Source organism: Lytechinus pictus, chromosome 8 (genome assembly GCF_037042905.1).
Source record: "Lytechinus pictus isolate F3 Inbred chromosome 8, Lp3.0, whole genome shotgun sequence".
Classification (NCBI taxonomy): Eukaryota; Metazoa; Echinodermata; class Echinoidea; order Temnopleuroida; family Toxopneustidae; genus Lytechinus; species Lytechinus pictus.
In genome coordinates this window covers 556,826-574,338 of record NC_087252.1, presented here as the reverse complement: position 1 = coordinate 574,338, position 17,513 = coordinate 556,826, and the positions used below count along the sequence as shown (strand labels likewise).

General features: G+C 36.2%; 1 protein-coding gene across 3 annotated transcripts; it reads right to left on the bottom strand.

Moving 5' to 3' along the window:
- Nucleotides 1-3,555: 3,555 nt before the first annotated feature.
- Nucleotides 3,556-16,978, bottom strand: LOC129267314 (uncharacterized). Of its 3 annotated transcripts, none has more exons than XM_064103311.1 (7): nucleotides 16,681-16,971; nucleotides 12,290-12,610; nucleotides 11,504-11,905; nucleotides 10,641-10,733; nucleotides 10,061-10,171; nucleotides 9,666-9,734; nucleotides 4,966-7,274 (listed from the first exon to the last, which is right to left on the bottom strand). In XM_064103311.1, exons 1-7 carry the CDS (start codon nucleotides 16,739-16,741, stop codon nucleotides 7,153-7,155), a joined length of 1,179 nt encoding a protein of 392 aa, XP_063959381.1. In that variant the 5' UTR covers nucleotides 16,742-16,971; the 3' UTR covers nucleotides 4,966-7,152. The 3 variants fall into 3 exon arrangements, with proteins under 3 accessions (XP_063959382.1, XP_063959381.1, XP_063959383.1); XM_064103313.1 differs by having other exon boundaries at nucleotides 9,657-9,734; nucleotides 16,681-16,951; XM_064103312.1 differs by lacking the exon at nucleotides 9,666-9,734 and having other exon boundaries at nucleotides 3,556-7,274; nucleotides 16,681-16,978.
- Between the last annotated feature and the right edge of the window lie 535 nt (nucleotides 16,979-17,513).

Here is a 17,513-nt window from a genome sequence, read left to right as displayed (position 1 = left end):
AATCGACACGAGAGGGGGCTGTTTTGGAAGCTCTGAATCAGACTATAGATAATGAACTTGAGACTTGACTCAATTTTTAATTTAAAAAAAATCCTTGAAAAGGCGAGACTTGATCCCGCGTCCATGGACTCGACTGCAGGATCGGCTTATTGATTAAGGCACATCAATCAAGCTGATCGATGGGTGTGGCTTACTGATTAAGGCACACCCATCGAGCTGATCGATGGATGTGGCTTACTGATTAAGGCACACCCATCGAGCTGATCGATGGGTGTGGCTTACTGATTAAGCGACACCAATCAAGCTGATCGATGGGTGTGGCTTACTGATTAAGCCACATCACTCGAGCTGTGCGACGGGTGTGGCTTCCTGGTTAAGCTACACCCATCGAGTTGATCGATGTGTGTGGCTTACTGATTAAGCCACATCAATCGAGCTGATCGATGGCTCGGAAAGGTCACTGTACTTTAACTATTCGTGTCGCCATCAATATATTTAAGAGGCGTACGTAATCTGACTAAATAAACCCTATTAAATCGTCATTTCCGTAGACTTTTTCATGAAGTTACGGCAATGGCACACTGCTCTTTCGCGTCGGGTACACATTAATTACTGACGGGGAAAATATCGCACCCGTCTGGCAAAGATTTTTTATTTATCCGATTAAGAAAGAAAATCCGCTTCAACGTCAACATATTATAAAAGTGCATGTGTGTTCAAAATGTTTAACAGATATAAAGCATTTTCATTTATTCATACAGTAGTTGTATTGAAGCACTGCGGGGCGTGGCTGCCCTCTACGTTCGTTAGTTGGCGTGTAATTATTTTTATAATTGTTATATTGGGTTTATAACAGCTAATTAACCTTTTAAAAAATGTACTTTTCAGTCACATTTTTAGAAAATGCACAAAATGCGATTGTTGGACCAGTCGTAAGGTGTGCGGTGACCTTAAAGACGAATTGTGGGAATAATTTCTTACAATGAAAAATATCACAGGTCAATAAAGGAAATTGCGGTGGGTTTAGTGGCACGTGATTAATAACTGAAATACAATTAAGATATATATGTGGGATCTTTCGCGTCATCTTTCAAAAATAGCTACATGGAATTTAATTTTATCTGATAGTACAATGTTGGTTTGATTACACAAGTACATAGCACCATCTTTCGCGGGTACTTGTATCTGATTTACGAATAATACTGTGAACTATCTTTGAATGGAAATGAAATAAAGAATTTCATTGGAATTGAATCATTACTTATAACCCATAGTTGATGAAATTTAAAAGAATATCTAATAATAATTTACATTGCTTAAGAACTTTAGATTTACAAAATGCTTTAGAATTATTAACTTTCATTTATATTCTAAAATGGATGCTCAGGACTAAAAATATAAAGATGTCTGTACTAAATGAGGAAAGATCAATTGAGCCAAATGCTGGTTCATGATGACGTTATATCCGCGTCATCATTAAAATCCATTAATTGCAGGGGCTGATCCAGGATTTTCCAGGGGGGCACATTTTTTCGAGGAAAATTTCGACAAGAAAAAAAAAATTTTCAACCAAAAATAAAGGATATTTCCTCCCCGTAAAAAATTAACAAGCATAAAAAAGGGTCTTCACTTTCAAAACGAGGGCACACTTCTGTTTTAACGGCATTTTTATATTAAAAATTTCAATTTTGCCTCTCAAAGGGGGGCACGGGTCGAATGTGCCCCCCTGGATCCGCCAGTGATAAGGGGGTCTGATGATGTAAGGTCCGCCATTTTTTTTTCTTATGGTACCACAAAATCATTATTTTTTATATTATTTGCAAACATATGTGTTATGTCTCCATTATGATTAACTATAAGTGGCAACACTGATAAGCTAATATATCAAATCAGTTGTCTATTTAGTCTTTTTCTTAGAGAAATAAATTTGAAAAAACATAATTTCATATAATAAAATATAAAAGAACAAGTGGGGATATGACATCGTCAATTTGCTCATTGAATATTCTATGGACATGTATAGCATTGTTTCACCGAAATAATGCAAAGTTTTTAAAAGTGGCTCTGCCCTCCCTTGATGTTGATATTTATCGTGTTTTTTTCCTTTTGTCTGATTTCTCTTCATCAGTAAGAATCATACAATTTCAGTCTAGAGTACCCCTTATCATGTCTCTTTAACCTTTACATTTCAAACTAAAAAGTGAGGGATGTGCATATTATAGGAGAAAATTGTATCTTTAGCATGTGTGTTGCTAACAATAATAGTAGAGCAGAGATCAACATTCGGAATTTTCATGCAACTATTTTTTAATACTCTCTAAATGCAAAGGATCTTATCTCGTCCCTAATAACACTCCTCTCAGAGTGAGATGATTGAGGGACCAGTCCTGATGGAATGAGATTTTAATCTTTCAAGAGTGGATTTTTTACATTTTTTGAGTGAAAGTGCATCTTCTCTACACTTTCACACAAAAGAGGTAAAAATTCACTCTTGAAAGATTGAAATTTCATTCCACCAGGACTAGTCCCTTGTCTCACTCTAAAAGGAGCGTGATTAGAGACGAGATTAGCTCCTTTGCATTTAGAGAGTATATTTGCCTTTAATTCATGTGGGTTTTTTTTTTGCTCACTGTATTCATATGTATTGTTTATTGTTTACTGCACATTGTTAAAAAAATTCTACTTAAAAAAACCGAAATTCCTGCAGCAGAGTCTCGAGAACACCTGTAATCTTACTGTTCTGAGTAATCTTACATGCATTTGTGTAAAATTACAGAAATCGATATTTGGTGTATGTAACCTTACACATTTATTGTAATAAAACCGTTTTCCCCATTTTTAAAACAGACCTCTTCTGTAAAATTCTTTAAAAATTGTGTAAAATCTTTCATGTTTTAACAATTTTCAAAATGATTTAATTGCATCTTTCTGTAAAATCTGTTTTTTTTTTTTCTTCTGTAAAATCTTCTGTTTTTTCTAACAGTGTATTGTGTTTTTGTAGACTGGCGTATCCTGCCACAGACATTTGCTTTCAGTTTATACGCCTTCTTCTATAAACATAGCATGTACATACTTTTATTCTTCACGACAAACTGATACTTGTATGAATGTATGTTCATAGCAATGTAGAAATGTGTGAAATTGACAAAAAATGTTATTCGATTTGAATTGAATGTATGAAAATATTGAATATTTTTTCATTTTTTTCTGTAATCTCTGTTATCAGTTATAGAAAATTAATTTGTTCAACCTATCTTACTCATTTCGGATACTGATTGAATAACATAATGATAATATTCAATTTATAACAAGACTATTGCAAATCTCTTACCAAATCTCTTGTAAGTATCTTGACTGGGCGTTGTGGCGTGCGCCTGTAATCCAAGCTATGTGGGGAAGTTACAAGTTGACGCAGAGGTTCGAGTCCTGGTCACGTCTTTCGGATGGTGACGTTAAATGTCGGTCCCAGATGTAAATTATCATATCTGATTGATACACGTCTGACGAAACTCAAATACACACATACACACACACACACACACACACACACCATGATCAGTGTTTTAAGTTCAAGAAGATTTATTCATGAAACTAAGAGGAAGAGAGAGAAAAAAGAGAGAAGAGGGGTAAACGACTTACTAGTACTACTCTTTAAATGCAAAATAACTAATCTTGTCCCCGATAACACTCCTGATGGAGTGATACTAGGGACCAATTCCTTTGGAGTGAATTGCATGTGCCACTCCTTGTAGTTCACTGCAAAAGGGGGTCATAATTCACTCCATAAGAATATACATTTCACTCCAAAGGAATTGGTCCCCAGTATCACTCCAAGTGGAGTGTTATTAGGGATTAGATTGTATTTAGAGAGAACTACAACTTACACAATAAGAAAAATAGGTTCAACTTTGACCAGCTGTCACATTGGAAGCACCTCCAAGATGCAAAGACACAACTTTGCATCTCTCTGAAAGGTGCAAAGGTTATTATTTGCACCTTCAAGAAAAGTACAAAGTTGTACCTTTTCAAAAGGAAACAAAGTTGCACCGTAAGGGTGCACCCAGTGTGACATCTAATCGGCCGCGGAATCAACTTGCCTCAGTTTTCCTATCAGGATACCACCGTATCTGGCCGTCCACTACATCTGGTTGGCCAAATTTGCAGGCGGTTACGGAATTCTTCTGCAACTGCACATAATCAGAGTGATTAATTTTTAATACCGCAATAATTGGCACAAACAGGAAAGAAATGGTGGATCGTGTGTGGGGGTAACACACCTATAATTGCAACGTTTGGTTCTCCATATATAAGGATTTACAAAAAGCTTATTGAAACAGTCACTAAAATTACTATCTTTACCAAATGACCTGATTCTCCATATAAAACTTAATAATATAATATAATAATGCTTATCCCACTTTTCTAACAATCACTTTTCCCAAAACAGTCATGACAAGCATAACATGTTCATAGTATTCGAATTATGCAATTATTTTGTTATTTCACAGACCCCTCAACACGTACGATGTCAGCATAGATTGTTCCCAGACCCTATAAACAGATCAACTCTATACGACATTATTTAGGAGCAATTCCGCAAGTAAAAATACAGTTTTATTGCCATTACACGTTTACTAGACATGCTAGACGCACAAACAAGACAAAGTGTATTTTTCATTGCCGAGCAGGTTTAGCTTTGCGAGCATTTTAATAAGGATCGAGTGTGAAAGGAACCTAGACTATACGCGAGGTTCAAATTTGCACCCCAATCACCCGCCGCAGGCCTGCGCATGCGCGGTGGCAAGTGAAAGGTGCTCCTTTTCCTGCAAAGTTGCACCTTTCTTGCACCCCTACTTCTTAGTGTGTGTGGGTGTGTGTGCGTGTGTTTCTGCCTTCCCTTATATAAACAATTCGAACAACACAAAACCCGGCCGGCACAAAACATAAAGCAATAAACAGCGACACTTTCCTTTTACTATTTAATATCTTATTCATTTTGAAATTCATCCGTGGAACGAATTGAAAGTAATTAAACAATGAACCGAATATGGGTCTAACTACAAATATTACTTAATGAAAGATCCTTTTCAAAAATAGTTTGGTAGAATCAATATTGAGTAATGAATGTTCAAACAGTTTATAGAATGAAACTCAATTGAACTAAAATGTAATAATAGTAGGAAAGGTTTATCGTAAAGGCGACAAAATACACGAAGTACAAAAATTTGATGACACCCAAAACTGATGAAAAGTAGATGACAACAACCAAACATAAAAAGCGACAGCAAGAAAGTAATCACAGTCATAAACATGAATATTTTTAAGAAAAAAATAGTGTTTTTTCTACAAAAAGAAATCATTATCTTATTATCCTGATCTTGAGAACATATCCGTTTGCTCTATAAGATTTGCGACCGACATGGGTCAATTCAAACTCTTATCGTTATTTTGAAAGGAAAACAAATAGTAAATCATATATGACAAAATCTACTGGACAGCAAAGCAGATTTAAATAAACTCACAAAATAGGGTACGCACACCGTCTTCTCTCTCACGCACCCACACGCGCACGCGCAACTTAACACACTCTCTCTATCTTTATCATCCGCTAATGCAAAACATCTTTCATTTTGCCTTTATATTTATCACGTTTGTGTTTGCTAATAACCAACAATTTATTTGTTAAAGTATGTGCGTCACGACATTTAGAGGGCGCTATATAGAAAGCGAGCTCGGCTGAACTGCTGAAGAAGAGTCAGGGCTATAACATTTAACAATTCTTTTTTTTTTATTGCTTACAATAACAAAAAATCTGAAAATTTGGTAAATTGTAGATAGACGATGTCCAACAGAAATGAGTACACCCCTTAAAAAATGGTATTTACATTCCAGCTCTTCTGAATCTAGCTACTCCAAAATATTTCTTCAAAACTGAATAAACAAAATAATAGACATAAATATATAGCGCCATCTACATAGAAACAATTTATTCCGAGGCGCACTGTTATGATAAATACACTAACTATAATCATAATTACAATTGATAGAAAAATTATGATATCTCATTGCAAGGATCGTGGAAGCTGCAGCCAACTCACTTTGTTGGATAATGTTACTTTTAAAGATGTGTACGCCCCGGATTATCAAATTTTCCATACCAAAATATCACCAAGATGTCACACCCTCTAAAATCTCAGTGTCGCACAAGCATATTTTATGAGCAAAATCTTATCTTTAAAAAAATTACAAAAACACCAAATCAGCTGCTCTGAGTTAAATTTCGTACAGTATCTTATAATCAATTGAATTGCATCAGTTTCATCAAAACATTTCTGACCTAAGAACTATTTAAACCTACTTACAAACTTGCCCTAGTGACCAAAGCACACGGGCGTCATTTGGGTGACATATTAACATCAATGATTGGTCCTCTTGTGGCTTGCCTTGTGCATGTGAGCATTAGTCAAACAAAACATTTTTATCGCTAACAATACTGAGTGGAATTCGAAATATATACTACTAATTCACTGGCAGGCACCGAAGTGAAAGGAAAGGGCAATAAAGGGCTTTGAATAAACAAACTTGGCAAATTTCGGGTAGTATAGCTACTTATATATGCTTCTTAGAGAGCTGGGAATTTTTTAAGGCATTATTTTATCAATCAAAGAGGCATGTATCTTTAAACTATAAGAAAAGAATCAAAGACCCGTAGCCATTGTTTTCGATTACAGGGTTCGATCTCTTCTCCTTTCTTTTCTGTTCTCCTTTCCATCCCATATTTTCTTAATTTTGACGATTTTAGGGGTTTCGTTCGACCCCCCCCCCCCCCCGTCCTGGCTACGGGTTCGACTTCAAGCCGTAATGGAAAAAACAAACATACTTAATATTTATAACCCTTTCTCTTGCATGTATTTGTTTTACTTATGTTTTTAATGGAAATAAATGAAATGAAGACGGAACGAGAAACGTCACATACCATTTGAACCGTCAGTCTGATGTTGCTTTTCGGGGGACAACTTTTGTTTCATTTATAAAGATACATTACTATACCATTTTCCTTCTTTCACATTTTAAGAGACATGCATCGACGTTTGATAAAAGAATGCCTGCGATTATAAATGAGAAAATTATGTTTTTTGTTCATTTCGACCATCAATCATCATTGCCACCTCCATCATCATGACTCGATCCACCACCACCACCTCCACCACCACCACTGCCACTTTCACCGCCACCACCACCACCATCGCTGTCTTTCGTTTCCGGGCTCCAGTCTGAACGAAATAAAATCAAAATCAATTAAATGAAATGATTTTAAACAAAGAAGATTCCATTTCCGAAGAGGGGTGCTTTAGTGACATATCAGTGATTTTTCTTTAACGAAAAGTGGTCAAGATATATAAATAAAAAATGTTATGAATATTCAAAAACTGCAGTGTATCTAAAATGGAGAGCTAAATTGGTACTGTCATATTATTCAGCCTAAACAGATTAAAGAATTCTGTATTTTCTATTTTTTGATATTTTTTTACCTAACAGGAGCATAGTTTCAAATAATTTCTCCACGATCTCACATCATATGTTATGTAATAAATCCACACGACCTACAGTATTGCAAGCAAAGTGGTATGATAAATGTCTCGTATTCAGAAGCTAAAACTGACGATTTTTTTGGTCCAAACAATAAAAAGGGGGAAAAATAAAAGTGAAGACTGATGAAATATATTTGCTATTCTTCTTAACATTTTTTCTGGTTTTGTCAAACTATCAAACTTCTTTCTTGTTTTTGTCAAACATTTTCAGTAGCGCACACTTTCAATCTTTTAAATGGAAAGTCCATCCTGACAAAGTGTATTAAAAAAAATAATAATATATAGATATTCCCGAAGGTTTTTAGAAAAATCCACCAACGAATTAACAAGTTATTAGAATTTTAATCGTTTGATTTGTGACGTCATATGCGAGCAGCTTTTCTATATAGCGAATGGTACCAAAAAAAGAAATGTAATTTTCTCAAAAAATTGTAAAATTCATATTAATACAAAAATAATTTTACACCCAACCATGGAAAGAAAACAAAAATAAGTCATCAGGAACCATTGAAAAGTGAAATTCATGAATTTCATATTCCATAACATATGAAGCAGCTGCTTGTCTATGAGGTCACAAATCTAAAACTAAAAATTCTAATAACTCTCTTAATCTTTAACAGATTTTCCAGTACTTATTATTATATTTTCTGCTCGTTTTTACAACAAGCTTTTCTTCGGGATGAACTTCCTCTTTAAGTTTAAAAGAATACGCTTCTCATTTTACATGTTTCATTTACAGCTTAGTATTGTCTTCAGTACAACCAGAGGCGGAGAGAAGAAAAAAAACGAGGGAGGCTAAAAGGATGATTAGATACTAATGTCCCTGCTTGAGAGAACACATTGAACCACAGTGTGTTCACAATGTGTTCGCTGTGTGTACCAAACGGTGTCCACAGTGTGTACCAATGTGTCCCCAGTGTGTTCATGATTAGTTTCAGTGTGTCCTGCCGTGTGTTCACATTGTATTCACAGTGTATCCCCGCAGTGTGTTCACAGTTTATCTCACAGCTTGTTCACAGTTTGTACCACATTGTGTTCCGTGCATGTTCACAGTATAGAACACACTGTTAAATATATTAATTTGAGCATGTTGACGGTGTGGATCGCATTTTTACATAGTTTGTTATGTGAATGTGAACACCCAAACTGCCGAGGTGTCTGTCCTTAAAGTGAAATGATCTTCTTACTGTTAGATTTCATCGTTACAGAGACAATAACATATTGGCATTATCTGAACACACTGTGGATATTCACAATGTGGAGGTGTCTACAATGTGAAATTATTCTCACACTGTTAAATTTGAACATTTTGATAGTGTGAATCACATTTTCACATGTGCACTATGTAAACGCAGTGAACACACTATGAACACACTGTGATCACACTGAGAACACACTATGAACGCATACTCTGAACACACTCTGAACACAATGTGAACACACTGTGAACACACTGCCATCACACTGTAAACACACCGTGGACACACTATGAACACACTGTGAACACACTATGAACACACTGTGAACATGTTCACACGGTGTTTAAAGTGTGCTCACAGTGATGTGAACATTGTGAGCACACTGTAAACACACAGAGAACACACTGAGAACGCACTGCTCGCACTGTGAACACACTATGAACAAATTGTAAACACACTGTGAACACACTATGAACACACTGTGGGCACATTGTGAACATACTGTGAACATGTTCACACGGTGTTTAAAGTGTGCTCACAGTGATGTGAACATTGTGAGCACACTGTAAACACACAGGGAACACACTGTGAACGCACTGCTCGCACTTTGAACACACTATGAACACACTGTGAGCACATTGTGAGCACACTGTAAGCACACTGTGAACGTACTGTGAACACACTGGGGGTTATAGAATCTGTGTTGGTGTGTAAATCAACACCGACGTTTTGCAGTCTATCATCAAAGTCATGAAAGTGGAAAGGAGGTAGAGAACGTGAATGTGGGTTTGGGGCAAAGGTTTGGGGTCTTTTAAGGGGGAAGGGTAGCGGGGAACGGTGTAAGAAGTTTATTTGCTATACCTACTTTACATACCGTTCTTTTCATCTTCTGTCCTATCCTCGCCTCTCTTGTCAACTTCGTCCACTACACCAAAATTATCATCTATAGAAAACATTATTTCATCAGTGTATTCATGGTATCATATTATATTATAGTATATTACACTGTAAAAATGCTGCTCAAAACTTTAGCAGGATGTTTAACCCCTATTGTCTAAACTTTTAAAGAAGTTGTTTAGTTGCCCAAGAAAGATACATGGTGCACCATAAAACCTACTACACTATTGTTTACCTTTTTGAAGGAATTTTAAAAAGTTTTAACGATGTTTAATAGTTGTTGTGAGTGTGACGGTCTTCCACAACGTACTATTTTTATATGTATACTTATATCATATCCTATCATATCATACATTATTTTTTACTATATACCTTTTCCAGTTGTTGTCCTTGATTCGCCCGCTCTTCGTTCGTCATCTTCCTCCGTGGTCGCAGCTTGTTTAGCATGTTTCGTGTATTTGTAATTTTTACCTCCCTTCACAGCTAAATAATCGTAGAGAAAAGGGGAAGGTATATTTCAAACTGGTTAGATACTCATAATATAACAATCAATTTGTCCTTTAAATTTCAAACTTTCAATCTATTATAACAAGACGTAAATGAAAGACATTGCATCGGGAGCTCGTAATGCATATATCATTGATGAAAATAAATAATATTCTTGATATAAATTAGGTGTTTCATAAAAAAAACTACAGACTGAATTTTAATGTTTGAATTGCCGTTCACATGGTTAACATATTAAAATGAAATAGAGAATATGGATATTGGGTGCTTTGGAAAAGCAGCTGCCATTGAATGAATTACTATCTATAGGGTAGGCATTAATAAGACGATAATATGCATGGATTGACAGTCTGGAATAATATGAAAAATTAAACAATTAACATGTTAGTATAACATAAAGTATCATAATACCATGACAGGGTAACCCATGAAAAAGATTATATACCTTGTTCACGCTTCTTAACTCTCACAGCGTAGATGATGAAGATTACGATGATGACAAGGAATACGCACCCGATGACGATGCCCACGATCATACCTACACGAGAAATAGAGATGGAAGATTAGATTAAAATCATGTCTAGAGTTAAGACTAGACGCCAAACTCTCTGCCTGAGCCTCAGTACATAGTGAATCTAGTCCCACTAACTTCGGACCCTGAATTATGCACTATATACGAATTGCAAAACCAAGGGTCTGTTCCTGTAGTCAAGGATATACTAGCAGGAACAGAATGTCACGCATTGCGTTCACAGTGTGTTCATAGTGTTTTCACAGTGTGTTCATAGTGTGTTCACAGTGTGTTCATAGTGTGACATATTGCGTTCACAGTGTGTTCATAGTGTTTTCAGAGTGTGTTCACATTGTGTCCACAGTGTGTTTTCATAGTGGGCATGTAAAGATGTGGTTGACACTGTTAAATGCTCAAACCGAACAGTGTCAGGATAATTTCACACTGTGGACATATCTATAGTGTGACTGTTCACAGCGTGTTCTCATTGTCGACTATGTGAAGATGTATTTCACTCTGTTGATTTGCTCAAATTTAAGTGTCTTACGATGTGTTCATATAATTGACTGCGTGAAACATGATTCACACATTATGCTCAAATTTAACAGTGTGAAAGTTCATGTTGAACACTATGTTCTCTATAGTAGGGATATACACTACCATTCACAAAATAGTAATTATGTTATCGTTTTAGGTTAATCAATTATACTATACAAACTGACTTCATTTGCAATTTTCAAAAGGTACAGAAATCCAAATCATACGAGTTTCTTTTGCGTTTTGAAATATATCCTCACCGATATTATCTGAACCACCGTCGCCACCATCATCACCATCCGGGTCTCTCGTGGTGGGTTTCACCCCATCCTCGTAGACCCGCACCAAAGCTCGTAATGATTTCGTGCTCTCATCGCGGAGGGCTTTCCCGGTCACAGTGCAGACGTACGCGTCGTCTTGCGGACTGGTCTCGATCGTAACGGACGCACAGTAGCACCCTTCATCACCAAGCTGCCAGTCGATGTTGATTGGATCGATGGGGCCGCCAGTCGAAGACCACGTGATCGTCACATTAGGGAAGAAATGCTTGACGCTGCATGTCAGGTTCGTCATGATTGTTTCGTTGGCGACGTCAATACGGCAGTCATCATCGACTTCGTTGTTCGTCGGACATTCTTCAATTTCTGGCTCGCTAGCCTCACCTAAACGTAAATGATACAATTCATAGGAAAGTGTTGTTGCATTCTGTGTTAGAAAGGGCGAGTTCGGGGTTTATAAATTACAATGTTTAACGTTTCAGGCCTAAGTCTGAGACTAAAAAGTAACTTTAGAATTTTATTTTAGAATAGATAGCGATAGAACAGAATAGGGGAACCACGCTGTACAAGCAGTCCTTGGTGGATCCCGTCATTTTCGAACAAATTTTTGATTTTTCTATTGTACAATATGTATAAATTGTCCGTAGTTGATTTGTAATTATATCTGATTTGTAGTTGTATATTATGTTAATGAATATGATGCATATTTGATTTATGTTTGTATTTGTTTATGCATAAGATGGAATTGAAAAATAAACTTGAACTTACGGTAAACTTTTACTTCCACTACATCAAAGTTCACCGAACCATCTCCCACAGCGGCACACGTGTAACTTTGAGCATCTGAGAGAGATATGTTATCAATTAACAAATCAAATTCCTGCCCGTCCACAGTCATGTTGTATTTCCCGCCAGTTTTAGGCAATGTGACTCCATCATTTTCGGTCCAGCTCGCAAGAAGATTATCCGCCCCAATACTCCACGTGACTTGTGGTGGGCTTCCCATCACGCGACAAGAGAGGGAGTCAGACCCGTCATCCATCCAAAATGTCGTGCTGTCGGGAGCTGTAACTTCCTGTCCATCACAGTCTGTTGAGATGTGAAGCAAAAGGAAACAAATGATAACGATAAATCTACTCTGAACATACATCGAATGCACCAAAACAAATGTTTCAGTGTATGTCGATAGTTAGCATAAACCTCTAAACGAATTAAATCTTTTTGTCATATTGATATAGCATATAGCATACAGTATATCCATTCACTCTATTCCAAAGATAGAGCCATACTGTGTTCAAATTGTGTCGTAAAAAGATACTTTGTATTTAATGAATATAACTGAACAACTGTGGAATGAGCTTATATGCAAATTAATAAAGCTAATAATAATGATGATAATTAACGATATTTGTATAGCGCTTATCACAAAACATGTCTCTAAGCGCTCAGGAAAAGATAGAAAGAGAGAAGGAATTTCAGCAAAAAACTAAATTAATTGTATAGTTCACAGTAGACTGTAGACAGTTGAGGGGCTTCACATACGAAGGGAAAGGCTATTTAGAATTCACACATGCTTCAATTCTGCATGGTATCGGTCAAAAGGAAATCACGTGATGAATTTAGTTTTTTCTGTTCCATCGCTCACTCTAGGACAGAATATGAAAATCAGATCCCATGTTTTCACTTTCGCTTATGATATCAGTTGGTTGATTCAGAATTATCAGTTTTGCTTTCGCTTCACTGCTATCAATCTGTAATAATTACCGCTAGTACGATAAATTGCGCAGTAAAACAATATATCAATTTGGGTACTACACAGGATAAGTAATTTGCTCGGTCATATCAGATTTTTTTTTATAGACTTGGACATGGACGAATTATTATTTAGCATGTTTAGAACCGAAAGGAAAAGGCGTGCGCGTGTGTTGATATGCGCGTGTGTGTGTGGGTGTGGTGTGTGTGTACGTGGGCCAGAGAGAGAGGGGGAAAGAGAGAGAGAGAGAGAGAAGGGAAGAGATAAAGGAAGTGAGACAGAGGTGGGGGGGAGAAGAGAAACACTGAACCACTTTTTTTCTTGATACCAGCTCCACTGGAGCTCAAAGTACATCAATATATCACAACTATCGTAACAATCTGAATAATAAATGTTTAACATTTCTAAGAATTATGAATGATAGTACAGACTACCGACAACTGATGCTCTTTAATATCAAACAATTAACTTCCAAGGGCGTAACACAGTATATACATTATAGTCTTAATCGGTTATCTTGTCATTTAGATCTTATTTATGAGTTTCACCATTCATGTTATTCGGTTATGATATTTCATTAATATTCCACTGGATTTCAGTTGGTGTGCTAGCTTTCACTTGGAGAAGATGTATAAGAGTGTATAAAATGTATAATGTTCTGAGTAATGTATAATCGTTTGAGTATATTTTTTTATTTTAAAAAATGTACTCAAATATACCTCAAATGGTTTTGATATTACATACATGACATAAATCTCAAAAGTGAGTTGTAGAAGTGTCATGAAATATATAACAATGTGCACAGTTTCGACGTAAGGATATTCTAATAAGGGGTCGAGACGACCATGGACCTATTACGAATAGGTCCATGAGACGACCAAAGGAAATGATGAAGTATTTTTTGTTTCTAAATTTTCAGCAGAGGTGATATACAGTTGCACGATGCAGTAATCTCCTCTAGATACTCTTTTTTCTTCATTATTCGTCCACCCTTTTCTCCCTTTTCTTTTTTCACCTATATTTAGGGCAGTCACCCCTGTCGACTCCTTATGAGGGCGCCCTCTTTGTTTTACATACTTTCCAAAATTGAATCGTTTTGAATTTGGGTCTTAACTTCTAGCAGACTGGATGAAGAAGCTATTAAATGTTTCATTAATAAATGTATATTTCATGATTTTGATTCATTTTTTCTGCATGGTCAGCCAGCAGTACCATAATTTGTTTGCTACAGAACACATGTTTCCGAGCTCATTTTTATTGTGCGATGACGTAAGCTATTTATGCATCACCAATCGACCAATCAGCATGGTCCATTTAAAAAATAATCTGGCTCCGGCGCTGGCTCCCCATACAAGATATAATTTTGTTAGCTCCTTTTGGACTATTTTGTTTTATTAATGTAGAAGGACCCTTTGCCCCTGTATTAGTGTATTGGCATATTATGCCTGAGGTCTTAGGGGCAAGAAAACGAAATGTAGTTCATCAAACTTTCTTTTCTCTCGACTAATCAATGAAACAAACAACCTCTTATCACGTGAGAAACTGTAACCAATCACAAGAAGGCTGTTACCATGCTATAAGATTTAAAATAGAGAGTAATTATAGAAATGCATCCCAATGACAATAAAATATCAACTAAGGCCTCTATCATGCTACAACGGATACAACTATAAATACTACATCTATCAGTCTACAAAAGTTATTGCTACTGCTGCTAGCAATATTACTTTCTATTCTATTTCTTACACTACTACTACTACTACTACTACTACTTCCACTACCACTACCACTACCACCACCACTACTATACTACTACTACTACTACTACTACTACTACTACTACTACTACTATACTACTACTACTACTTGTACTACTACAACTACTACTACAACTACTACTACTACTACTGCTGCTACAACAACAACAACTACTACTACTACAGCTGCTGCTGCTGCTACTACTACTACTACTGCTGCTACGACTACTACTACTACTACTACTGCTGCTACTACTACTACTACAACTGCTATCACTACACTACTACTACTACTACTACTACTACTACTACTACTACTACTACTACTACTTCTACTACTAATACTACTACTACTACTTTTACTACTACATCTACTACAGAACTAAGAATAAATAAAGCTTGTATTGCTAATAATCATGATGATATAATTATTTCAACAACCATGACAACGACTATTCTATCGCCACTAGCATGATCAAATGGCTACTTCATGTACTTCTACAACTAACAGTACGGCGATGAAGACGATGACGGTGATTATTCCGATATTTGTATATTAGCATTTAGATTTAACGGATTGAAATCATAGCGAGATAAAAGTTAAAGAATAAAGAGAGACAACGAATATTGGTAAAGCATGCTGCGGGAAAGGGAAAGGACGATTTTGATGAAAAATCTAGGAAGTAGAATGAGAGCAAGAGATTAACATATTTAAAGGGGAAAAAAGAAGGTAAGCATGGGGACACTAGTGAATGAAGAGGCAGAAAAATTGAATTAATGGGCAGGGGCAGATACGGAAATGACAGATATATGACAGCATCCTTAATCGCCTTCAGAAAGAAAAATGGGCAACAAACCGACAAGGTAGCATAATGAAAGATCAAGGGGGGAAATAAGAAACCAATTGAATTTATGAATATAATTATGATTTCATGATCTAAATAACCTAGGGTCAGCTTTTACCATAGAGAGATTTCGTTTTTACTACGGAGAAACTCTCTACAAAGCATCGACTTCTTTGAAAATGCAATTAAAAATCATAAAGACCTGAGAGGCTTTTTTTCGAAGGTTGGTGTACCGGGACAGCATCGGGATCTTTTTACTCTGGACAACGACATATTTGCAATTGTTCGTCCGGTGCAAATCTTCGGATGATAGCTCTCTTTTGATATTTTAATTGCATTTTAAAAAGAATTGGTGAGTTGTAGAGAGTGTCTCCGTAGTAAACGCGAAAACTCCCTATTACCTGTACGTCAGCGGCAGTATTAATCACGTTGATGGTAAAAAGAAAATCACATAAAATGTCAGCTTAACATTTCACAAGACGCTCAGAGCAAGATATCCCCCAAAAGTGACGTTATAGTCCATTCAAGAAGAATAACGAGGCTACCTGATCTAGATTACATAAATTTGCAAAGTTATATGTATAATGGACAGTGTATAATCCATATTCAATTCCTAGATGGAATATGCTCCTATCGAGAGAGAAATCTCGCTGAATTTAAGGAGCACTTTGGAGATAGATTAGTACCAATACCATATAGATGTCACAGTATTAATCCGACATCATTCCTAATTCGTCTCTATACCAACATCTATCTTATACTTCATCATCAGGGACAACGTCAAGCAAGATTATATTAACTCACCTTTAAATGAAATCCAGCTCACTAGAAGGATAAAGATGGCTTTCTTCCAAATATTATCCATCTTGGGGAGATGACGTTTGCCCTAATCCAGAACTATCTCAAAAATTTTCAAACTCGCTGGATACTGCAGTGTCCCGATCTTCCGCCCAACTTAGTCTGGCGCAGACGTGCGTGCCCGTTCGGTCCTATTCAATGGCGGCAAAATAGCGTTTGGTTTGGATTCAAAGTCCATTAACAGGTCTAGCTTCTTTCGCTTTTGTCCTCGCCCAACCTGAGTTCAAGTATAAGCATGATGGGTAATTTAAACACCACACAGTTTACATTTCATGTACAATACACATAAGTCTGATAAACTCATTCTATTGTAATGTATCATGAATTATATAGTTTCATTTCTGCAGTTTTAAGCTATAGGCCTAAAACTGCGATGGGTGGGACATAGATATTCCATTAGAAACCATTTCCCAATCTCTTACAATTTTTAACCTTTTTTTCTTTCCTCAAATATTCGTTTTTCATAATCCACTAAATCAGAACATCAAACTTTTTGTTTGTTTAACTTTTATAAATGCAGTTTTAACATTCTGGCAGGCGTACCTAAACTTTTTTGTGCTTTTAAAATAATTTTGTCTTAATAAGAGAGAAGTTCTGGCACGTGGAAGGGGAATCTATAATTCAACAGTTTTGTTTCATGAATCGTGTTGTAGAATCAACTGTTTACAAGAATATTCCCACCTTGTATCACATACTAGCTTACTATCACTGAGGCCGATACTGAGGCAGTTTTCTCACTACGATCATATGGAATTCAAGAATAGAGTAAATTAATGCAT